The 26,272-nt window shown below is 46.7% G+C and overlaps 1 protein-coding gene across 1 annotated transcript in view; it reads left to right on the forward strand.

The window, feature by feature from the left end:
• Nucleotides 1-26,272, forward strand: part of TBC1D9 (TBC1 domain family member 9) — a 295,607-nt gene that overhangs the window by 212,489 nt on the left and 56,846 nt on the right. Inside the window, exons 12-16 of the mRNA XM_078676864.1 lie at nt 14,037-14,322; nt 14,887-15,016; nt 17,094-17,192; nt 17,289-17,357; nt 19,474-19,714. Of these exons, the coding sequence (XP_078532990.1) occupies nt 14,037-14,322; nt 14,887-15,016; nt 17,094-17,192; nt 17,289-17,357; nt 19,474-19,714 (825 nt within the window). The remainder of the gene's footprint in view (nt 1-14,036; nt 14,323-14,886; nt 15,017-17,093; nt 17,193-17,288; nt 17,358-19,473; nt 19,715-26,272) is intronic.

Raw genomic sequence — 26,272 nt, forward strand, 5'->3', positions numbered from 1 at the left:
CGTCCAGCGCTGATTAAATGAAGCTCAAACTATGCCAGAATTTCCAGAACAGCCTCGTTAGAGCGCTACTAATCTCAATATACCATATCCTAAGTCACCCAAGCTATTTTCAAGGACGGATGGCTCACTAATAACAAGTTCCCCACAGAATACTCACATTTTCCGTGTCCCGCTCGTGCACAGTGGGCAGAGGTGTTCTTGTTGGCATCGTACTAACTGTGGTGAAAATCCGCTGGACAGGCGAGGATATCAGAGAATCCCTGAAAGGGTTGTCTCAATAGCTGTATGCAAGTCCAGAGGTGGGGCGAGTTACAGTCCTTTAACGCAGAGGGTGCAACAGGCGAGTGAAGGGCACGGGGCGGGGGGGGGCGGTAGGGGCTGGTAGTATGGAGAGTGAGGCGCAAGGGGAGGGAGGGTCACCATCTGGAGATCAGCTTGGGTCCTGCTCGGCAATGGGTCAGAGGAACAAGGAGAGGGAAGGGACGCGCATAGAGGGGCAATGCGAGTAAAGGTTAAGAGTTGGTGGTGTGGTGTGTCGGGTCGGGGCCTGACACGTGGTGGTGTGACACCTAATAATTACACACAGACCACAGTGAAGGGATAGCCGGAAAGACCCCGAGCGGTCTTCCGCTTTCTTTATTTATACCCCGGCGCGAGCCCGCCCTGGGGTATGCGTGGATGCGTGCTTGGTGGTCGATACAAAGTATAGGAGAGCCCGAGTGGCTCTCCACATCCCTCCTTCAATTTAGATCTGTTCTTGCAGACACCTCAGGAGTTTTCTGCTCAAGGGGAAGTCCAGACAAAGTCTCTCAGTTTCTGGCTGGGCCTCGGGTTCGAACGCAGGTTGTATCGTTGGCTGCGGGCACACGGGGATGTTGCAACCCCAGCCGGGGTTGTCGCTGCACTCTCCCCAGGGAGGGTTTCACCCTGGCGATGGTCATCAGCCGTGATGTTTTGGGGCGTTGCTCTGGGTGATAGACCTTCTCCAGTCGGCCTGTCCACCGGTGACCCTGGCATCGTACCTCCGAAGTCCCAAGTGCCATCATTTCCTGTCTCTGGACATTCCACGGTGTTGTCTTCCAGCTGGTTCTTGTGCTTTCTTAAAGCACGACACGTTGCGGGTCACAGAGTGCCCATTTCTTCTGGCAGTGACCATAGTTCCTTGGATCTTGTCTATTACCCATGTCTCGGGCTCGTAGGGTGTCCGATACTTCCATCCCGGGTGTCGATCTCGCACCACTACGGTGTCCCCTTCCTTTAACGTAGGTTCCTTAGCATGGCGAGACTCGCTCGCCTTCTGGTTGGTGATTTGCCTCCGGGCCTGAATGGCCTCACCATTCCTGTCCTCAGGCATCCAGGTGCTGTCGGTCGGAATGCTGTCGCGGGGCGCCCTCTTGAACAGCACGTGGGCAGGAGCACACTTCGTGGTGCTGTGGGGTGTCTGTCGATAGGCTCCTAGGAACTGATCAAGAGCTAGTTCTGGATCTTCACCGTTGTCTACCGCAATCCTCAGGGCTCTGTTGAGTGTCCTCATCAGCCTTTTGACTTCCCCGTTGGCCTGGGGCCACAGGGGGGTGATTTTCCGGTGTTTGATCCGGAGGCTCTCCATATAGCTCTGAAAGTCTCTTCCTTGAAACGGGGGGCCGTTGTCTGATTTGAGTTCGTCTGGGAGCCCCATCGTGGCGAAAATGCTATTCAGCGCTTTTTTTACTTGGGGAAACGCTCTCGAGGGGATGATCTCAACTACCGGGAATTTTGAGAACGAGTCAACCAGGACCAAGGTATGTCGCCCGTCTGGGGAAACTCCCGAAGTCTATGCTGAGATGTGTCCAGGGCGTCAGTGGAGCATCTTCGGTGATCACAGGCGCAGGAGCCGGGTCGAGGCCCGTGATTGTGCAGGCACGGCAGGATCGCACCATTGCGTCGACTTGGCTGTCCATTGCGGGGAACCACACTTTGCTCCTTAGACGGGCCTTTGTCTTGGCCATGCCCTGGTGTCCTACGTGTGCCAGCTCCAGCGCCCTCTGTTGTAGGCTTTCAGGTATTACGATGAGATGCCCTCTGAGGATGACCCCTTCGTCTCCCACGCTTAGTTTGCTTCGGATTTGCCACAGCTGCTGGCGCGCATGGCTGACTTCCAGTTGAAGGCTCGGTGCTCCATCCAGGAAGTGGGCCCACCGATTATCTTCCAGGGCATGTCGGACTCTCGTTAGCGTCTCATCTTTGGCGGTCGCTTCGCCGATTTCTTTCAGTGTCATGTGTTCGGGGCACGCTGCGTGCGAGATCATTTGGACAAAAGCGTCCGCTTCCAGGCCTTCATCTCGCGGCGGGTGTTGACCAACAGCATCAGGGTGGCGGGAGAGATAGTCAGCCGGGTTGTGAGCCCCAGGAACTTGAAATTGTATCCTTGCAGTTGAACTGCCCACCGCTCGTGGTGGTGCCAGCCGGGAAGATCCTGTAAATAGTGGTAGCAGTGGTTTATGATCCGTCACTACAGTGAATTCTTGCCCACACAGATATAAGTGGAAGTGCTGACACGCCCATTTGATCGCTAGGGCCTCTCTTTCGATCTGGGCATACCTGGTCTCGGTATCTGACAGTGCTTTGCTGGTATACGCGACTGGCTTCCACGTTTCGGGTCCATGTTCCTGCAGGCGCACCGCCCCCAGGCCCACGGGGCTGGCATCGACGATAAGTTCCGTTTTGCGTCGGGGCTGGAAATAGGCCATCACAGTCGTGTCCAGGAGATTGGTCTTAATGTTCTGAAAGGCGTTATGTGCTGCCACTGTCCATTCCCACTGGCGGTCTGCCCGGCTGAGGGCTCTGAGGGGTTCTGCAAGAGAAACTACGCACTTCGGTGGGGTTCCTGGGAGTGCTTGCTGCCTTGATCGCCTCCGCCTTTTTGGGATCAACTTTTAGTCCTTCCCTCGTGAACTTGTAGCCAAAGAAGTCTATTGATTCCTGGTAGAATGAACACTTCGACCGGTGGAGGGTCAACCCACTGTCCGCGAGCCTTTGGAAAGTTTGCCCTCAGATGTTCATGGTGTTCTTCCAAGGTTGCCGAGTATACCAGGATGTCGTCGCTGAGGTTGATCACCCCGCTTAGCCCAGAAAGTACTTCACGAATGGCGTTTTGAAACACCTCCGCGGCGGAAGAGACACCGAAGCTCAGTCGTTTATAGCGACAAAGTCGTGGCTATGAATCTGCTGGCTGGTTCTAGCTCGAGCTGGTGGTATCCCGAGTTGAGGTCCAGCTTCGAAAACCACTTTGCCCCATTGAGGTCCGCGACTATATCATCCATTGTGGGGGTGATGTGCCTCTCCCGTTTGACGGCCACATTGGGTAGCCTCATGTCCACGCACAATCTGATCGCCCCAGGTTGTTTTGGTTTGGGTGCAACTACCAATGGGGAAACCCAGGGTGTTGGGCCCGACACCTTCTCTATTACGCCGAGGTCTTCCAGTTTCTGGAGTTCTTCTTCGACCTGCGGTCTCAAGTTGAACGGCACTCGCCGGTGTCAGAGGGCAACCGGTCGCACAGATGTGTCGTTGTGCAGCTTGAACTTGCGTCCTTTCAGTTTCCCAAGGCCTTGGAACATCGCAGGGAAGTCTTTCAACAGGAAGTCCGCATGTGCCTGGTGCACCTGGTTGGCAAAGAACACGAGACCGAGGTCTTCCGCGGTGTGGCAGCTTAGAAGGGTGCCTTTCTTCCCTTCCGTGATGTGGAAGTGTGTTTCAGTGGAGTAGTCGCCATTCACGACGATCGTTTGAATTACTCCTCAGTGCCACCGTAGGTGTAAATCCTCGCGGTGGATGCTGCAAGCGGAGGCTTGGGAGACATCTTCTCATATTGTTCTGAATCCATGACGTTCACTGAGGCCCCCGTGTCTATGAGGGCCGTCATCTCAGTGCCCTCTACGGCTATCGAGCACATGGGTGGAGGTCTTCGTTTGGTGGAGGCCCTACTGACGTAGGAGATGACCTATATCTCATCGTCTTCATTGTCCTCATACCGCGGTCTTCTTTCTTGAGCTTGATGATCCGGCGGGGGTATTTCTTGATCTAGCGACAACTATCGGACTCGTTGCGTCACTGTTCTGGGTCTCGGGCCGGCTGGCCTGTATTTTCCTCCTCGGCATACAGCGGCGAAGTGATTTAGCCGCCCGCACTTTAGACATGTCTTTCCTTTTGCACCGCATGTGGCGGTCACCGGATGATCTTCACCGCAGTATCCACATGTGTTCCCTCGGGGTGTGGTTGTTCTTGGGCGGGCGGTCGTGGACCGTCTCTGGATCGCGTTGACCCTTTCCTCTTTGATTGGTGGTGTCCTGGCGGCCGTCGAAGTAATAATCGGTGTGCGTAGAGCAGCCTCCATTTCTTCCGCCCTCGCGTCGGACAGCTCGTGTGACCTGGCCAGGACTAGTATCTCATCCAGTGATATTCCTGGTTGGCGGAGTATGAGCTTCCTCAGTAGTTTCGACTTGCAGCCCACTATGATCTGGTCACGTATCTCCTCCCGTGGGTTGGTGAACGGGCAGGTGCTGGCGAGCCTATGCAGTCGGGCGTAGTACATGTCTACCGACTCGGACTCCGTCTGCCACGCTCTTTTGAACTTAAACTTCTCAAAGTCGTTATTGAGTTGTGGATCAAAGTGTGTGTTTAGAGTGGCGACTGCGGCGTCATAGTCTTGGTCTCGTCCGGTATTGGGGAGCGTCTCGAATAGATCGTAGATTTCCGGTCCGCCATACAGGATGAGGAGTGACCTTTTCACTGTTCCGTCCGTCTCCCTGGTGCCCTTGAAGTAGAGGTTTAATCTTCCGACCCACGCCTTCCATCTCGGTGCCGCCGTCGCAGGGTCTGCCGCCTCGCTGAATGGGGGAATTGGCGATGCTCCCGAGTGTAGGTGGGTGGGCGGCATCAGTGCAATAGCACCGGCTTGGTTGGGGACTGGCAGAGGCAGAGCAATTGTCGCAGGAGGCTGCGGGAGGGTTTTGACCCACCCCATCTTGACCAGCTCCTGGCGCCACTATTGACATGGCTCAGCGTTGGTGGCTTCCCTAGGTCTGTTTGTTCGGTGCTTGCGCAGCTGAGGAGTTGGTCCGGGTCAGGACACTGGCCAATGCTTAGTGACGAGTGTTGATGCTCTTTCCGAACCCCTTGTGTCCCTCAAGGTGGGCGCAGTGTGAAGAGAGATTGTGACCCCGAGGACAGAAGGACCTCAGCGGGTCACAGGAGAGAGAGAGACAGGAGGTGCCCCTGAGGCGAATTGCCTTAGCCTCTGCTAATTTTAATGTCCCTGTGTGATCGGGCCTCTGGAGTACCCGGAAGTCGGAGTCTGCAGTCTTCCATCTGCGTGTGGCCTGTCGAGGTGAGGGCAGAGGGGCAGGCAAGCAGGAGCGGAGAGCCGGTCGAGAGCACGGCCTCCGAGGCGCTGCGGGGGCGTGGCGTTGGGCCTTCCCGGGGCCACGTGGTGTGAAAGCGCAAGAGGCGTGCTGCCGTTTCCTCCGGCGATCCAGGAGCCCAGACGCTGCGGCAGGGTCCGCGCTGGGAATGCGGCAGGAGCACGCAGATCTGCCGCGCAGGCGGGGAGCAGACTCACCCGCACCTCCGGTGGCAGGCAGGCGCAGCTTCAGTCCCTCGTCGAGTCCCGCCAGCTGAAGGCGCTCCCGGCCGGGAGACGCGTGGGCGGGCCTTGGAGTCGGGGACAGCACGGCAATGCGCGCGGGTGGGCACCGCAGCAGGATACCGGTCCACCGCGGAGCCACAGATCGAGGCAGCCAGGCACACGAGCAGGTAAGCCGGCCTCGTCGCCAATGTGGTGTGTCGGGTCGGGGCCTGACACGTGATGGTGGGACACCTAATAATTACACACAGATCACAGTGAAGGGATAGCCGGAAAGACCCCGAGCGGTCTTCCGCTTTCTTTATTTATACCCCGGCGCGAGCCCGCCCCGGGGTATGCGTGGATGCGTGCTTGGTGGTCGATACAAAGTATATGAGAGCCCGAGTGGCTCTCTACAGGTGGGATAGCTAAAGGATGTGGCAGAAGGGGAAAGGAAAGTTGTTGGTAACTGCCCGCAATATCAGCCGACCATTGACGTTGCAGGGGGGCGTCGGAGGATGGGGGGAAGCTGCTGGGGTCCTTGGTTTGCTGGCTTTAATGGCAGGGGGGGCTCTCTTAAATTATTATGATATAACTGCCCAGGCTGACGCTCCTCACCCTCGGCCGCTATATCATAATATTTTAAGACAGCCTGTCTCCCCTCACAGGCCGCCGTGGGCTCCCACCCCACATGCAAACTTCGGAGGGGGTATATACCCTGTGTCCTCCAGTACCCTCCTCGCACCTGTGCAGTCCCGAAGGGGCCATGCACAAGGCTGGCGCTGCGGCGGGTCTGGTTATATCGCATTTTCCCATGCACCCCATTCCACGTGCAGACTCACCTGTGCTCGGGTGCACAGGGTGATTCCTTCAACTCCTGGTTCGGGATTGTTTGAGCTCACACTGAAGCTGAAATGCGCATTATTGCTGGGACGTTTGGATAGCGAATAGGATAGCGAATAGGAGAGCCGTCGGCAGCGCGGCGAGCAGCAGGAGGGGAAACCGCTGCCCTGGACGCGGCTGGACAGAGACAAGTGCGCCCGGCTCAAATGCGTGTGTTCGTGCTCCATTCTAGGCGCATATAGTGTTCGAGGTCAGTGTGGTGCTGTTGCAAAAGCCAAACCTGTTCCTGGCACCCTTGAAAGCAGTCTTGGTCGAAGGACCCCGACAACCTTCCCAATATTCAATGAAATGCCTGTCTTTGCTAGAGTTGAATGAAGTCCGTTTTCCGAACACCAGCGAGGTGGATCCGGCAGAAGATGCTGGCGGATGCCTGCGCTTAGAAGCCCCTCACCATACCGCACTGTGGCGCTGGCACAGCCCCACGCTACCGTCTCTGTGCCCCCGGCACTCGCCCCTGCTGACCTTCAATGGTTCCTGAGAGGGAATCGCAGCGAAACATTCTCACAATCCGTGCCTAATCCATTAAACCTGCCTCTCCATTGTTCCCTCGGCTTGCTCTGACCTCGCAGGCTATCACTTTCCAGCTTGTTCTTGAAAAGGCTTAAGTGAAAACAGGCAGAGTGTTTACATTAAGTATCCATGCTATTAAGCCATCAAATCAAAGAGGAGGGGGGGAGTGGGGCGGAGGAGAGCTGCGGAGGGAGGGGGGTGGGGGGGAACCGGACAGAGGAGAGCTGCGGAGGGAGGGGGGGAGCGGGACAGAGGAGAGCTGCGCAGGGAGGGGGGACGAGCAGAGCAGCTCTGGAAACCACCACCGTCTTTCTCCGAGGCAAAGCAGAAATGCCTCGGAGAAAGCATGGTAATTTTCGCATTTGGGGGCGTGTGTTTTGTTGTTCTGAGTGACGGGTGACGTCACTGGAGAAAGAACAGCAAAATGTACGCCCCCAAATCCGAAAAAGACGGAGCCTATTCGGAGGGACAGCTCTCTCCTCCAATGGCTGGCCTCCATTTAGGAAGCCAGCCAATGGGAGAGGGGCAAAAACAGAGGCGGGACAAATAGTCCACACTAAGCAACATTAAATCTCGCTACTTCCGGTTCTGCCTTTGGCAGACCGGATATTACCTCGACCTAAAAAACAATTATTTTAAAGGTAGCAGGGTCCATATGCCAAACTTAAGGATGGGGTCACAAAAGCATCCTTTGAATAGGAATAATCTTACCATGTACTTTGACATTTACAAAACAGGGGCAAGCACCCAGAAATTACAACCATTAAATTGGTCATCCTTCCTTACTCAATTAAAACAACTGCCAGTGTTAAAGGAAATAGCATAAAAGGACTTACATCTCCTTGGCTTTGTAAGAAATGTTCATGGAGAAGAAGTCACTAGAGTTGTGTTTTCCTCACTAGTGGCCAAGAGCATAGTAAAAAGTGCATCACATCAAGTGCAGTCTCCATCATGGAGACTGTCCAGGAGATCTTTCATTAAAGCAATCATCAAGCAACCAGCATTGACAACCAGGATACCAATACTGAATCACTTTCAGAAACGAAAAACGTAGGTATAGTCATTTATAATAGAGATAACATCTTTGTGTCTGTGTGAGATTCTGTTCTTTACATCAATCCGTATGCTATTCTATTGCAAAATTGTCCAGAATTGAATGATTATTCCCACTTGAGTGAGATTGTATGGTATGCAGGACAGTCCAATCATCTAAGTTTTAAAGTATGATAAAGTCATGGTTTTGTTAAAGAGAGGGGGTATTTGCCAGATGTTTTGGTGCGTAATGACTTTTCATTACTGGTGGAGACTTGCCTGTTAGAGCTTCTCAATGTTGAAGGCCTTTCACTAATAGGAAAATAAGTAATTGGGAAAACAGGTGGCGGCTGTCAGGACGGATGTTAATTCCTGTTGGGATCAAAATAGCATGGATTTGTACAATTATTCCTTCTGGATGTCCCATGTTTTACCGAGCTTATTTTCTTTGTATTCAAAGAATCCAACCCAAGAAATATTCATGCTAAATTCATATGTAAATTATGTGGAGGCAAGGTCTGTACAACAATGGAGATAGTTACTTAAATATTACACAACTATGTTAGGTACACATTGTGCATTCTCATTGTTAATTGTTCCCAGTGATTTTAATATAAAATTTAACTCTTCAGTGGTGGATTGAAAATCTACCATAATGTCCTCAAAAGAGCTAAAAACTCTACTATGCAAAACGAATTGAATGTAATTGTAATTCTTCTAGAGAATTATATAAAGAGCATCATAGAGCTTTACATTAGAAGGGCCCTCGAATCTTAAGAGCTAAAATAGAATGTTATATGCCCGCACGAAATCTGAAATCTCACCATCAGGCCACGGCCAAGACCAAACGGATCAAGAAGGTTAGAGCTGGAGGCCGGTCCTTTTCTAATCTGGCGTCCGTCCACTGGAATGAGCTACCCTTAGACCTTCACCTAATCGACGAATATTTGTCTTTTAGGAAGAAACTGAAAATATGGCTGTTCTCCAAAACATAACCAAAGCCACGTACTACCATTTTGACTGAAGTCTCAATCCCTAAATTGTCAGGTTAATCATCATTCTCATAGCAGAATAATGCTTTCCTAGCGCTGTGATGTCCCTTGGGATGAATGTTGCGCTTAATAAATATAAATACAAATGCAAATCCCACTACAATGGCTCTTTACATGCATATAGCATTCCTTCATCTGAATTTCCCCCCGGTTGTGAATTCAAAATTTGCTTTAGAGTTGAGCCATCTGCTAGCCTCACTAGGGCCGATTGGAAAAGAGATGCACAGCCCTTTTGATATTCTGGACAGACCTACGTTTTGATTCAGCTCCAGAAAGAGTCCTATTGATTATATTTTTGTCCTGTGTTTTCATTGCCATATTTGTCATAGGTTTTAAAGTTCTTCATCATACAGGAAGCGACTGTCCTTTAATTTCTTATTAAGTTCTTCCCTCTTGGAAGCTTGTGTTCTTCAATACCTGTGGAGTTGCTGCGAAGAATAATAGCCTGCTTGAATTTGAATTTGATAATGCAGCACTCCAGATGCAAAATGTTGCTGTTGATATGGATAATTTTCAAATTGCGGAAGATAAGCTGGTCTTGTATGGAAATACAGTTAAGAGTTACACCATGTTTTTTGTTCCTTATGAGCATGTATATCTAATAGTACTCCGGTACAGACAGTCTCTAGAAATAAAAAATTGCTTGATAGTAGGTGTCAAAAGCTAAAAAGCAAACTGAGGAAACTGCAGGTAAGGGCAGAAAAAATGAAATTTTTTACAGATCCAAACTTCTGGTAAATGTAATAGATTCAGTTAATCTGAAAACATTTTGTTTTTTAGCCTAACTGGGCTCATTAAATCCATCCAATTTACTGCCCTATATAGTACTGAAGGATGCCTGGATTGCTCACCTGATAAACCTCTATGGCTGTTGGGATGAAAATAGTAAGGATTTAACATTTGTGCCAGATAAGGAAGTTATGAAATACAGTTTTTAGTCTAAATTCGGTAATATCAGCAATTCAATGAATTTGAACAGTGCAGCAGGGCCAGGTAACCTCCCGGCGGTGATCTTAAAATCAGAGGTGAAATGATGGGCCCAAAAATTATTTCCAGGTTTTTTCAGTGTGTGTCCAAAACCACATTTTCTCCCAAACTGGAAGGGCTTGACTGTGAAGCCAGTATTAAAAAAAAAAGTGACCCAGGTCTTCTGATGTATATAAAATGGTAATGGAAGGAACGCTTGAATTAATCTCAGTCTCTGTTAGTTACTCATGGCCGCATCCCAGTCCATTGTTATTTTGCACACCATGCCACCTCTGCTTGGACCCAGCCATATGCAAATTAGCCTTGACCCTGCTCCAATCAATGGGAACAGTTCAGCCCAAACTGCCATACCAGGTCCTTCCTGACCCAGAACACATGCAGTCCAGGACCTGTGTGAAAATCATCTTACAACATTTAAGCTGCTGGGCCAATAAAAGCTATTTAATTCCGCTAGAACAAGTTGGCTTTAGGGAGAGCCACTCAACCATCAACCACTGATTTGCCCTGTGGGCACTAGCACAGAATTCAATGGAACAAGTGGGAAACTTAATTGACTGTTTTGTTGTCTTACGTACAGCTTTTGACCTGGTCAAAAGTGCACATCTATGAAAGAAACTAATAGATTACTGAGTCTCCAGGTCTTCTCTTAGTCCTCTGTGCCCTTCATCCACCCAATTGGCACAGTTTTAGGTAGATCTCTTTCACCATCGGGCACGAAAGATTGGGATCCAGGTGGCCTCAAGCAAGGATGTGTTAGGGTCCCTAAGACATTCTCTTAATATTTGCTAGATCTACCTTTCAAACTTTTGTGAACCAAACTCCTTTTCACTTAGATTGGGCTCCTGTTCTCTCCCTGCTCTATGCTGATGAATTCCTGTTAATAAATTATACTTCCTTATTTGCTCCTAAGGAAATTTGTAGCTTAGCAAACTTACTGTATTCAAATTCGCTTGATAGTAAATGTAGGGAAAATAGGGCCATGATTTTTGGGCGGAGAATACAAATAATGTTCTTGGTTTTCTGCAAGTCCTATAGTGAAATGCATAGGCTTCTACACATTTAGGCACAACCTTCACTATGGCTTTAAATTGGTCAGAACATGTTCAGTTGCCATCAAGAAGGGCTTGGAAGCTTGTGGCAGTTTAGTCATTTTATATCCCTAATACAAAGGGTTATTGTCTGCTCTACTAATATCACATTTTAGAAGTATAGTCCCTCCGGTGTGTTTGTATGGTGCAGAATTGTCTTGCGATTAAGGTTTCCGGGTTGACCACTGAGGGATGCACATGGAAGCGTGTTAGCACCTTCCAACAAATGACTCAGTCTCTGAGTTGCGAACTGGGACAATTCTTGTAGCACATAATGACAGGCAACAACTTATTAAAATGTGTACAGCCTCTGTTGAGCAGGGTTCTAATTAGAGTTTATGCAGACATTTGAAGGAAATTAGATTAAAAACTCTGACAGAGAGGAGGAGCTACGCCAGCAACCAAGATGGCCGCATAACTCCCAGTTCCGCCGACCTCCGCCAGCGGCTCGTATATCCTGCTGTTAATCCTGAATTTGCACCAGACTCCCGGGTTCATGAAGTATTTCTGCTTCTAAAGGCGTACTCCCGAGGTTTTTATCTTATCGGATCCGAAGATATGCCGTGTTCCCGTTCTCGGCCTAACATCGTGTGGGAGCCGGGGCCTCGATTTCTAGACTATCCGGGTTGGAGTTGATCAACAACGGCCGCTGGACCTGGACTGAGCCCGGTCCCCCCAAGTGTCTCTTAACCTGTTTGTTTTCAGACGGTGGCATTGTGAACGGTCTACACCGTGAACACAACAGCATATCGCGCCGGCTGCCGTGTCTGGGGGTCCGACGCCCGGAGACCCTGCTGACCTCCCGGGGTTGACGGGCCGGGGCCCTCGCTATCGGCGTCGGTGTCGATCTTACGACACGGGGAGCACCCACTGTGATCACTGGATTTGCGTGACCTGTTGCCCCGGAGAAGCCGGCCTCCGGGGTACGAATCCAGCTCTGCCTCTTCGTGAGAGGAGATGGGGCGGACGGAAGGTACGCCATCGCTGCAGGCCATCATGGCCGCCATTGAGGTGCTCCATTCACAGTTCACCGTTGTATTCCGGACACTGAGCGTGCAAGTGGACGGTATCATGGGACCGGTCTCTGACTCTCCGTTAAGTTCTCATCCACCTGCGATACCAGCGGTGCAATGTACACCTGAGCCCGAGGTCCCCGGGCACAACCCGGATTTACTGTGCTTTTACGATTCCCAATTCACAGTCAGCGAGCCCGTGTTTGTCGCTAGCGTTCCCTGCTTGCTCCTGCTGCCGCCTCATTCAGCAATGGCAGTTTTCTGTGCTGTTACAAATTCCTCAGTGACTGTTGGAAAGACTTGACTTCTCTGGACACTTTCCGTTGCTCGTTTTGTGGCACTCGTGAAACTTTCTCCGTTTGCCGATCCTGCAACACCGAAGTGAACTTTGACGATCGTCTTGCATTTTCGATTGAGATGGTGGTTCGAGTGGACATGACTTTCATGACGTACCGTACTGGCCAGGGTTGATCTTGAGGGCTTGGGTTCGATAAAATAGCTTGATTTAATGCCGGGATTGTACCTGTAACGGGAAGGGAGTTGGGTGGTGCCTTGCTATACCCCCCCGATTGGTTTGTAAATTGCTTATGTCGGTTTGATTGTATCTCGGGGTGATGGCTTCTGGCGGGGGGTACGGGAGACCGGGGGTGTATTTGCTTTGCTTTTTACGATTCTCCTCCTCCATCTTTTCCCTTCCTTGGGGTTAGTTTAGAGGGCGACAGGCACGCTGCTAGTGGGGTTAGGTCGTAGCCATCCGCAGGGGTGCAAGGTGGGGGGTTGAGTTTTTTTTTTTATTTTTCCTTTATTTTGTTCTATGACCTGTCTATTTCCCTTTTTCCTTCTTCGCAAGAAATGTGGCATGTTCTCCTGATCATTTCATCCTCATATCTGGGTGTCTAGTTTTGGAGTCTCATATTCTGTATTCTGGCTGGGCGGGATCCGATGATGTTTGCTCAAGGCTATCTGTACCGTATTGCTTTATCTCAGTTCCAATTTATATCGATGTCTTTCAGATGCCTATAACTATCGTGTATTCCTAGACTGATCTGCCCGTTCACTATTATGATATGTTCCATCAAATGATGCCCGATATGTGTATTTCTATTCTTGTGTTATAATTAATAAAAATGTATATAAAAAAACTCTGACAGATATTGGACCAAACAAATCCTAAATAAGATAAATTGAATCTGAAATATGATTGTACATGAATTGCTTGATTCAGGGCTTAGATATTGAAAGGAAGGCTTAACGTAAACTTTCTTTTTCATACCAGGTGTGGCGTCCCATTTGGAATTGAATGAGGAGAAATGTTGTGTGCTTTAAATTTTAAATACACAATAGACCATGTGTTGTTGCATTATTTACTGTTCCTACCAGAGCATCAACATTTTTAAAACTTTTATTTCCAAAAAACGAACCTTTGACTTGCCCATCCAAAGTGACTTTCGTACAGAAATACATAATAAGGACTTTGCAATTGAACTGTCAATATTGTTATCTGTAAAAATGATTCTGAGAACACGTTTTTAGTTTTTATTTATGGTGATTAATTTGTTTTACAGACAAATTGTCTAAATATATACTTAATCTTATTTTATCTAAACATTAAAGCATGTTTTGATTTTGTTACTTCACACTGTTTGATGTTATTTCAAAAACAAAATCTTACAACATCTCAGACTAAAATTTATATTTTTGCGACATATTTACCAGTAGGAAATTCTAGTTATGAAATTGAGACAAAAGTGTTTCCCTGATAAATTGGGCCACTCCATTCCCTAATTTGTTCGTCATTGTGAACAATAGATAACTACCATCTGGCGTCTTTTTCTCTTTCCACTCACAGGAGCCCTGGTAGATCAAGGGGTGTTTGAGGAGCTGGCTGGAGACTATGTCCCCCAGCTCTACGACTGCATGCAGGACCTAGGGGTTATCGCCACCATCTCCTTGTCTTGGTTCCTCACACTGTTCCTCAGTGTCATGCCCTTTGAAAGTGCTGTGGTGGTGGTCGACTGCTTCTTCTACGAAGGGATCAAGGTGATCTTCCAGCTTGCGCTGGCTGTGCTGGAGGCCAATGTGGACAAGCTTCTGGAGTGCAAGGATGATGGAGAAGCCATGACCGTCCTTGGAAGGTAATAATGGACATATGGGTTTAGCTTCAAATCCCTCACTTTATTTCCTTGTTCTGAACCACTGTCTGTACATAAATGCATCCATACCCAGCAATAATAGTTGTATCAAAGCAAGTGGTGGCTGTTGGTCTGGCTAAGAGAGTGGTGACAGGAATATACAGAGTGTTCTCATCAGTTTGGGATAGCAAGAACCCTATAAGAGACTGACTGGTACTGGCTCTGCCAGTGCAGTAATCTGGTGGATGATTGGGGAATCAGTGGAGGTGAAGGGCAGTGTACTTTGATAGTTTGTGTGGTAGAATCCTGCTTTCTGTAGCCTTGCACATCTGCTGGTGCCCTATGTGGAGTGGGCCAGAACTGGTTTAACCAAACTATTTCTGTGCAAGAAATGGAACCACTTTGGTGTTGAAGGTAACTAAAGTTTTATTTTTTGCTTCAGGTGTGTTTAGATGTTAGCCAAACAAGGTCATTAGCATTCATGGTCTGTATTAGTTTCTTATTCACTGATGACCAAGAGTTTGTTTACTTACTCACTGGTTTGTTGTGCTGTTTTATGGTTCTCAGGTACTTGGATAGTGTCACAAACAAAGACAGCACTCTGCCTCCCATTCCTCACCTCCATTCACTCTTGAGTGATGACGTGAAGCCCAGTCAGGAGGTAGACATCTTCAAACTCATCCGAACATCCTATGAGGTAAGCCTTCGAGCAAGGCACGCACAATTTGGTTTTTGAGGATGATGCTTTAAGTACAATATTTGGTGTCATCAGTGGACAGGTTTTCTTGTAAAAAAAAAAAAAAAAAATTGTGCTTATGCCTTTTATGCCATTCAGACAGTAAAACATATCTTCCTACATCTGAGAGTCATGCCGAAGACCCAGGCATCTACCACACTTGTCATAGCACATCTAGGTTTTGCAAATGGACTGTACTATAGGGTTTTACTTTCAGCTATGTCAAAGCCACAAATAATGCAGAACGCAACAGTGAGACAATTCCTACACTTTAACATCAGGGACCCTATGTCTCTGGCCTTAAAAGCTCTTTAGTTTCTTTACTTCTTCATTACACTCAAAGGCCGTCAATTGGAAGAGTCCAGCTTCTTGCAAATAAAGCACAGAAAAGGGCTCTGCGGTCCAGACCGGTATAACTAATCATCTCACCTCACAACATTAATCAAATAAGTGGTATCTCTTTCTCCTTTGCAGTTGTTCCATTCTGGAACTCCCTTTCAGCAAGGATAGGAGCCCTTAAAACCACCAAGAATTCAAGAGGCTGTTAAAGACCTGAGTCATCCCTAGATGAAGTCTCAAGAAATGGCCCTGATAAGGCTCAGACATCACTCATGATAAGGATCCAAAATGCACCAGCCTTGTATCTTTGCTGGCTACAAAATGCTAAATATATGCCCTATCTTTTTCATCACACCTGCAGGCAATGCGAGAGGTTGTGAAGGAATGCTCGATATAGTCATCTACAAAAGGTCACTCACGCAGCCACTCCAGATGAGGCTCAAATGTATTCTAAATCAATATGGTCGGCTTCAATTAGATCATTTGGACAGTAACATTGGTTTCAAGAATGAGAACATGGAACATGTAGGAAATTATAACACTGAGATGGTGATCCAACCCTGATAAAGTCTTTTCATAATACAATGTGATAGCATTCTACCACACCATCTAGATAACCTACATTTTCATTGCAAGTGCTGTGCATACATGCCTGATGGCCCTTACATGCATGCTTGTGGCACATTAGATTGTGCTAGCCTGACCACAGGCCAGACTGCCCACTTGACCTCTGCAGAACCACACCACAACACAACAGCATTTACAGCCACATGAATGAAATCTTGCCTGACCAAATACATAAGCTATCAAATTTTAGTGCATAAGAGATTTAATGGAAGGTTGGATGGCACTTTTATGAAAACTTTATGTTACAAATTGCATTACAGATGAATCATGAACTATATGACAACTAGATGATAAACTGAATGAAAAATTGTCAATGCATTTGCATTTCAAAGTTTCTTTCTAATGTTGTATGGCGGAGTAGCATTCTACCACTCCACAGACCAAGTTGAGGTCTTTAGGGAAGAAAGCGCTGTACAAATGCTATTACAATGCAATACAATATTCCTCCACTTTTTATTTTCCAAAGACCTGTGTAGCTACAAAAGTTACCTAAAGTGTAGATTTTAACTTAAACTGTCAAAGGTTTTTAACTTGTCAATTTTATTAAACTATGAGAACATTATATGTTTAATATTGCTAACGACACAAAATATTCACATATTTTATATGAAAGGCCAAACAGTTTTTGTATAATCAACAGAGGTGGTTTGTTTGTTTTAGGTAGGTAAGGAAGTTGGCCTAAAAAATTTATTAACATTGTCTGCCTTATTCAGCAAACCTCGCACAGATACCTTCCAGTTGGAGCTAGTTTGCCTTTATCAGTGTCTTGCAGTATCCCTTACTATTTTGCACACCTTATTTTTGATTCATATGCTTTGTGCCGAATATACAAGTAACTGTACTTTCTCCTGATGTGTGCTTTAGATTCAGTAAAGTTTTTCTTGTCAGTCATAATGAATAGAAAAAATTGGCTGGATTAATGTTATTTACAATGCTCTGTGCAATATGTTTTAACCCGCATTCTAAGAATACCACTACAATATTTGTTCTTTATTTCCACAAGTCATCAAAATATTGCTGCTTTTAAAAGTGGTAATGAGGAAAGTAATATATATTTGTATTCCTCTTTTAGAAATTTGGAGCTATCCGAGCTGATCTGATCGAACAAATGAGATTCAAGCAAAGGCTGAAGGTGATCCAGACGCTGGAGGATGCCACAAAGCGGAATGTGGTAGGTGGTGCTTATCTGGGGGTAGTGCCCAGGCTGGGAAAGTGAATGTGGCACCTAGGTAAATCTTAAAGCCCCTGTGTCTTTTGTTTCAAAAAGGTGAGAACTATTGTGACCGAGACGGCATTCACCATAGATGAGCTGGAAGAACTCTACGTGCTCTTCAAGGTAAGTACCATGTCACCAATAAGACAACCTCCTACACATGAACTGACAGGTCTATCTCTCATCCTTACTTCGTTGTATCATGTCTGTGTTCTAGAATGGGTGTTTTCAGTCACTGATGGTACTAATCAGTCGAAAAGCAAATACTAGCGGACATAGAAACATGACTTCCACCCTTAGAAAGCGATAGAAACCGCAACATGGAAGGCTCACTTACTCATATCAGAATTATAGAACCAAATCCTAAACCAAAAGGAACCACTTACAAAAACCTGGCAGAATTTCCACAGATCTGGAACAAAGATACCTGACTAACTTGAGTACAGTAAGAAAAATCTACACTGAAAGGCACTAACCGGGTCTCCTATGGCTCTTCAAAGCAATACTAAGAGCAGAATGTGCTAAACAAATGCTCCTCGCATAGAATGCTGCAATAATAAAATGTTAATGTAATTGTCACAGGAACTGAACATTTCCCATTGAAAGTTTGCCCTCCAAACTAATTTGAAATTAATATGTCTGTGATCTGTACTCAAAATGTATATTCTTACCACACAAAATATATTTCCCCTGCCCTCAGACCAATAACACAACTGGCCAGTTTAAGGCTGGTCTGATAATTACTCTGACAGTCACAGAGGTGGCTTGTACAGTTTACTTTCATATAGTCCAGCTTGCATGGCAAAACAGTAATGAAAAATAGAGCCGCCATTTCAACAGGTCCTATTCCAGGCTGTGTGTCCTTATTTACAGCCAGGTTGTCATATGACGCGAGCCCAGATGTCCATCTTTTTCCTTTGAGGTCAAACTAAATTAACTTCAGATATAAATATTTCATTGCGATGGACCCGTTGTGAATGTCGCAGCAACAGAAGAGTTCATCTCCTGGGGCTTGCACCTACATAAGGTGACATCTTTTGTTCATATGTCCAACTTTCACATTTGTCAACAGTGACAGTGGAATGGAATTCCTCTCGGAAAACTTCCCTGCTGAGAAGGATGACCTCAAATCGTTCCAGCCCTCACTTTTTTGTCATGTTTTGTTTGTTTTTGTTATCAGTTTGAGCTGCATCGCTCAATTGTGGTAGAACCAGGACTGCTTTTTACTAGTCATGGAAGTCATTTGGGGAAGTGCCTGAAATGGAAAAATAGAAGTGCAGGTACTCTGTAGCAGAGTACCTGCTTGTTTCTAAGAAGTGCCAGTACTCTTCAATTAAAAGTATAGCATTTCTCTTGAGAAGTGTCGGTACTCTTCCTCTCAAAATAAAAAAGTGCTGGTACTCCGTACCGGATAGTCCGGCCCATTTAACATCAGTAGCTTTGTAACGTACAGAAGCATCCATAGTAGCTTCTAGATGCCTGTGCAATCCTTACCTACAGATGAAGAAACTGGAATGACTGAGCACCCAGCCACACAGCAGGTATCCTGCTACCTACACACCCTGGGATAGTGCACCATTTTGTGGTCAACAGTTGTTCCGCCGAGACATGGATGTTACAGTTGTTGCCTGATCACCCAGTGCATAAATGTTTGCAGTATTGCCCCAGGCGGGGGGTGTTGGGTTCATCCCAGATAGGGAATCACCTGACAGCCATGCTGTGTAGCAGAAGGCAGACCTGCTATACTTGTCCTCGCCTTTAAATGGTTTGATTTGGCTTCTGCTTAGGCCCTGATGATGTCACATAAATCAATAGTTGCTGATCTAGTCTGTTGTGCATCGTGCAATTATGTCCTCTCTTTTACTTTCTCTCTTGCTTGGGGTCTTGGAGCTTGTCACCAGCCTTTTCCTCAAGGTATATATGAAGTCCTTTGTTGACAGGGGATCATAAGATAGTGAATGCTTGGACTAATGTACAGATTGGGTCCATTCCTTCAGATGGACACAGTGAGGGTATCTGCACTATTGCATTCTTGTGCGAGTATCAGATGATGGTCCCTTGCTGAAAAGGAAGTAGGAAAACTGCTGACGTCATAATAACCCTGCCTAAAGCAACAAACCACAGTTGTTGGCCCTGCACATCATGCACACACTGCCTTGCTTGAGTTTTCTTCTATAGTTCCACAAGCCTCAGCCTTCAAGTAAGGCCTCTAATGCTTCCCTTTGTTCCCTTTCTCCAGGCAGAGCATCTGACCAGCTGCTACTGGGGCGGTAATGTCAACGCCACGGACCGCAACGACCCCAGCCTCCCCTACCTGGAGCAGTACCGCATCGACTTCGAGCAGTTCAAAGGGATGTTCGCGCTCCTCTTCCCGTGGGCATGCGGCACCCACTCAGATGTGCTGGCAGCCCGGATATTCAGGCTTCTGGACGAGAACGGAGATTCCCTGATCAACTTCCGGGAGTTTGTCTCTGGGCTTAGTAAGTCAAAGGGATGAGCAGTTGGAAAGCACTCTTCTTGGAGCAGTGCTTTCGATTTAGACAAAGGCTTGTTTCGGTGCATCATCACTTATTTATTTTATTTTATTGATTTGTTAATGCGCTAGCTTGTGCCAGATAGACGATTTGTAACACTGGGATGCTTTCCTCCATCTTAGTTATCACTATGGTGGGAAACCATTAAGAAACAGCAAGGGCCCTATCCTGGAATGGTTATTTTTGTTGTACACCTTATCAGAACTGCAAACTATGGAGTTTTTAAAATTCTGAATTATTACGTTATTGGCCACCGATGAGGGCTAGATCGGACATCCGCTTGAGTTACAGGCCCAGGCAACAGTTGAGCTTATACCTAAGGAGAGCGTCTTTAACGACCAGTATAGTCAGAGGCAGAATGGCTGTGATGCTCTCAGAACATTACACCCACTTGACCCTTTCCATGCTCGTGACAGAACCATTCCGTCATGAGTCACGGTTGGGCTGTGCTGATGACGGAATGGTTACATCACGACCACGCCCGCGAATGGAATGTCCAGCACAGGGCTGGAATTCCTGCCGCACACAAGCGGTTAAAGTAGAATGTTGTCAATTAAACAGGGAAAAACAATACATTGGAATGTTGGAGTAGAAGGCCTACACCAGCCATTATTGGCCCTCTGCCACTCCATTGTCTTCAATGGAGCTCTCAGCATTGCCATGTTCTAAAACCCCTAAAAGTTTAGTTGTTTTACTCAGTTACTAAATTGCCTGTGATTGTTTAGATCCTGGCTAATCACGGTTGTAGAATTATTTTACCATTGTTATAACTCAGCAACACCATTAGATTTAAAATGTGTTATCTATTTATAGTATCAATTCAAAACGTTATTTTGGCAGTTTGAACCATCAAAGCTTCACAAGACAGTTAAGTCCATTAAAATGGGATTACAAATAAAAACGATAAAGCAGTGTAAGTCTGTAAAACTAGTTTAGATCTAAAAAAACAACATTGTTTTAAAATCGAGATGTGAGGTCTGGCTTGGTTCTAGTGGCCTTGTTTAGTTGCAAAGCATTTCTATTGCAAAAAAAGTACATAGAAAGGAGCAGAGTGCACAGTGCGAGTTGTAAAGTCACAGTTCGACTAGTGAGGCAAAGTATTTCTCATATAGCCTTAGAGCCCCGCCGTAGCGGGCACTGCCAGCCATTAAAGGCATGCTTCAACTTGAGCCTTTAACAAGGGAAGCGGCCCTTTAATGGCCGGTAGAGCCTGCAAGTGAAGGCTCTAAGGCTATTGGAACATTCCACCCCAGAGGGCAAACTGTTCTAATTTGTAAAACGTAGCCCGAAGGGATTGAAATCTCCTCTTGCTCCGTGAGACCTTTGGTTCAACAACAGCTCTGAACAAACATTGGAATGTTGGAGCTCCGGGCTTCTACCAGCCATTAGAAGCCTTGAGCACTCCATTGTTTTTAATGGAGCTCCCAACATTCCAATGTTCTAATACAGAGTAATTCATACAAGGAAGTAAGGTGCAAAATAAAAGATAAAAGTGCATAATGTGATGTACTGGATCCGCTAATGTCCGACACTTAGGCAGTAGTTCCAGCAGAATTATGACAGCAACAACATAGTGCAGGATTCACAATAATCAAAATTTCCTATGCCGTCACACTTGCACCCTGGGATCAACAATCTACTAGGGGACAAGAGAAAAAACAGACCGGGACATCCAAATTCCCAACCCTACAAAAGACACAATAAAGTCCGCTGTGAGTTTCGAGAATGATCGCCCCACCCTGTGTAGAGTGAAAGTTTACAGTACGAAGACCGAGAAGGATCCTACAATAGGTCGGAAAGTGGTTGCATGTGTGCTGGATGTTGGGAGGATGACACTATAAATTTGCTTCTCAGTAGCCAAACCCTGCCCAAAAATGTTGCCACTGCGCACACAAAGAGCGGGTTGGGATCATCTTTAGGATCCTGAGGGCTTCAGCACGTCTCACTATACCCAACCAGGAACAGACTGGTCTTAGCCGAGACCGCCTTGGTATTGTGTACACAGTGCAGGCGAACAAGAAGCAGGCAACGGATTCCTTTGGGGTTTTGCCAGTATTTTGTTCTCTGTTGACCTACCTATTTTGTCAGTTTATGCAGTGCAGGAATGTCTAGCCGTGGTCCTGGAGGGCAGGCTCCATGCCAAATTTTCAAGACAACCATTTAAACGAGTCTCATTTACATTAAATATAGGCAACTTCATTTTACATTGATAGCCAGAATGTATCTGGTCTTTTGAACCTCGGTTGGATAGATCACGTGTATGGTACAAGTTTGCATTTGCCATTGACAAATTAGATTTGCTTTTCTGCACGTGTGTTTTGGGACATTTACTGAACTGGTGAACGTTCTAGTCCATGCTATCTATACCTTGAAGCAGGGTAGAGGTTTCTAATTGGGCGCACTGGTCCCAGATCCTATTTTTACTGAACTGGTAGAATTGGTCTTGCTTTTTTTTCCTTTGCCTACACAGACAAATGCCCAACCTGCAGGCGACACAGCTGGATCCAGGCAGTAAGATGCATTGTAGCAGATCAGCTGTAGTGTCCGTCAGGGGCGTGCACGCCAATGTTTGCGTCAGAGCCTTGGCGAGATACTACTGCACAGGGGGCACAGCCAGGGCAAACTAATGACCATATCACTGGGTTTGTACTCTGATTAAAAGTCTTATTAGGCAGGGATAAAAATGTGACAGTGGTGACAAATGTCTAATAATATCACCTTTTCTTTTTGAAAAGACCTTACTGCTGAGATCGGTGCACATTTCATTAGTTTTCTGCAGCTGAAGGGGCTGCTGGTGTCATTGCCTGTCTATTATTGTTCGAATTACATATACAGCGTTGAGTTTACTGAAGATTCTGGAGGCACACACTGTGAACGTTGCTGACAGGGAGTAGTGGAGCCAGAAAGCCATGGACTGGTGCTAGCAATGAAAGTGGCCCCTTTGACTTTTGTAGGGGTAGGAAATACAGCTATTATCGTGGTGCAATTGGCTTTGCAGGGCCCTGGTGCCACTGCACCTGCTGCACCAATGGTAGCTACGTCCCTTTTGACTGGCACTTTGGAACCTACGAGTGAATGGATAAATCTCTGCACACTTGAAAAATAATAAAAATAAGGCGGGCAACCATTCCTGATTAAACTTTATATCCACATGCATTTTATCTAGACTTTCTCAAAAATGGTAGCATATTAGAAGGGCGAGAGGGGACTGAGTCTACTTGCCACTGCACAAAAGGAGTAGACTGCTTCTGATGGTTTTGAGCGTGAAAAAAGAGTGCCTCTGTGCAGAAAGGAATGTAGACTGTAGGGACTGTCACTGTGCCTGTTAGTGCCTTGCTTCTACAGGTGGAGCTGATTTACTGGTCGTACCAACCAATTGACTAACTTTTGTCCCCACTGCATCACTCAGCCCTTTCCTCTTGCTACTCCTTCTCCTCCAGGCATATCATTTCTCCCTCAGTGGTGTGTGCCTCGTCGAGTTGATCACATTCAACATCTCCTTCCAGTGTGTCGAGCGTTTGTGTCCAGGTAAAAGCGTAAAGTTTAAGGGTGACATTCCCTTGGGGTTTCCCTGATTGAGACATTCAGCAGTGGAACACCCTGCATCCTTCTGTGCCCCCCATCTCCCTTCCTATTCATTCCTTGCACCGAATCTTGATTGCACCCTCCTCTGTCTTTGATCGCTCTAACGCCATCCACACTGCGGATGACTAGCATCTCTCCTGTATAGAGCTCACAGCCCATGTATCTTGGTGTATCTGAAAGGCCCATTCCAAAGTTTTACACCCTTCCACATTTGAATGGACGTCTCTGAACGTTATACGGTGGCTGATTGTATAATGTTATTTCCTTTCCTGCACCTGGAGGACTTTATATAGAATATTCTCATTGCTTAACCGCCTACCTCGGCTTGCGATCATATTGCGCATGGACGGACACTATATAGAATCCTCTGGTTACTTACCCATGCCTCAGGAATCTCTGTACTAGGTGGACTCCATATAGTCCTGTCTGATGTCTCCAGGGTTTGGATTTGTCTTTCTCCTGGGTTGACTCCAGGTAGTACTCCCTGGTGGCTTAACTGTGCCTCCAGGGTTCGGGTATCTCTTAGTCCTGGGAAGACCCACTGAGCCCCATTATTGGTGGCTTCAGGTGCACGATACACACCGACCTAAAGATGGTAGCTATCCGCTTGCACCACTGCAACTATTATCACACCCTGTGATAGACTTGCAAGTCCCTGTATGTTCATGGTAAGCCCACAGTATGTCTTGCAATAGACATCACAGGCTCTTTGTAGTGGCGAGACCCAAAAAAAAACAACATTTTTTTATATGCACTATGGAATCCTCTCATCCTACAAGTACGTTTTATTTCATTGAGAGATGTTCAAACCTTGCTCTGTTACAGTGTGCTTTCTTCTCTTCTTTCTTTGCATCAATGCACTTCCTTCTATTCAGCCTGAATGACTGCTGCCAAAAACTCTTCTATTTTTTGTTCCGAACATATCTTGTATAGAAAATACTTATACCCACCCACATTTGGAGATATGCAAGCAACTTTTAATGTGATAAATCGAAGATCTAAAGCCTTGAGTGAGAAAATGTAGTAACCTAGTAAGAAGACCACGATTGAAAGTAGGCCACGTACCGTCCACTCGGAGTGTTCACGTGATTTAAAGAAGGGAATCTGTGGTCCCCAAAGCTAAAATACAGATCTTCACTGCTGGTCAATAGATGAAATAATACACTTTCAACAAACTGAACATGTAAGAAAATGGAGCGAGCGCCCTCTCGTGGAGAAGTGAGTATAGTAGCTTGGATTCGTGACATGCCATCTGAATGAATGAGTTTTGTCACGCGTTTCGAGAAGTTATTGTTTTCGACAGTCACACATTACCCTGAACCAGGAAATCCTCCTTTAGTTTCAGCCAGAAAGTGGCCTTTATTGGGGCTTCACTTTGAAAAATGCTGGTCCCGAAATTAATTTCAACAGGAAGGTTTGAATGCTCGACCGAGAACAGGCGCGAGTAAATTTTGGTCTGATAACCATTGTGTACTGGACCACGCCATAAGCAAATTAATGTGGAAAACTGACTAACACACGCACACTATCATACCACCTTATTCGGACAAGTAGTACGTTATTTTTGGTCACTGTGATTTTATCGTTGGCATAAGGGACATAAATCGATTTAATAGCATGTGTTGATCCTTTCTCCAAGTCCCTTCCACCTTGTGTGATGGGTGTTCAAAGTTTGAGTTCCCTTACACTGTGTGGAATATTTCAGAACAAAGTTCGCACATAACTAGTCGCTAGGTTTACTGGTAACTACTGTGGGCTCTATAAGTCGCTTTTCCGTTGTTACATGCGACCCTCAGGAGTGTATCAACTGTGCAAAGCTCAATAAAATATTGTATTAAAAAAGTCTGTAGTGTACTGTATGTTTGTTACCCTCAGGAAAGAACTCCTATAGAATACTCAGGAGAGGTGATAATTAGCATAGTAAATGACGTCACAGAAGGAGCCATAGCAACATCATTAAAAAACAACTAAAAGTTTAATGGGTGGGTCCCTCTTCAGACAATGGAGAACTTTCAAAAGGACTAAAGACACCCTGTGAAGTCACATTGAAAGGGCAAGCTTTAGCATACAGTGATGAAAACCAGTTCATTAGCTGTCAATTTCTTAAAGCCCGATCAATAAACTCCTAAGGCTTATCATTGACAGAATCTTGTCAATATCGCCTTCATTTTGGTGCCAGGGGTTCTCAGGTGGACTATGGACTCCAGTCACATCTACAGCTACGTTTTCCCCACTCCTCTTTTATAAGATCAGTGAGTGGGTCGCTGGAAGTAGGTCCAGTTCCAGCCCCTGCCCTGGAGGCGCATCAGAAATAGAATTGAAACCAATGCGGCTTTACAGCCGCTTTCTTTTCACACTGCATGAAATGCACCTACCCGTGCAGTGAAAGGTCTGGTAATGGAGGTGACAGGGGCGGCTCTAGGCTCATGGGGGCCCTGGGCATGGAGCGTAGGTAGGGGGCCCTGGAAGAGGGGGGCGGGGCAGAGCGTGGAGGCCAGTGAAGATGGGGGGTCAGGGTGTTTGGAAGTGGGACAGATCCGGAGGCTGCCAAATCCCTGCCAGGGGCCGCCACGCAAATATGTATCCATCCTCAGAGGATTATTATATTAAGGATATATATTGGCGTGGTGGCCCCTTGGGTTTGGTGACCCTGTGCAGGTGCACAGCTTGCACATGCCTAAGGCCGCCCCTGGAGGTGAGCTCAGAGAGCCACTTTTAATAAACCACTGCACATTCACTATTCGGTACATATAGGCTTGCATTTTGAGGTTTCAGAGAGGTGGCATTTGCAAACACACTTGCCACTTGTGATCAGGTCCTATGGAGGATGAAAGGAGGAGGCACGAGAATAGCATCAATGTAAAATATCGCTGCTTTTTAACATTTACAAACATTAGAAATGAGCGGCTCGTTTGGACC

This window comes from Lissotriton helveticus, chromosome 2_1 (genome assembly GCF_964261635.1).
Source record: "Lissotriton helveticus chromosome 2_1, aLisHel1.1, whole genome shotgun sequence".
NCBI lineage: Eukaryota > Metazoa > Chordata > Amphibia > Caudata > Salamandridae > Lissotriton > Lissotriton helveticus.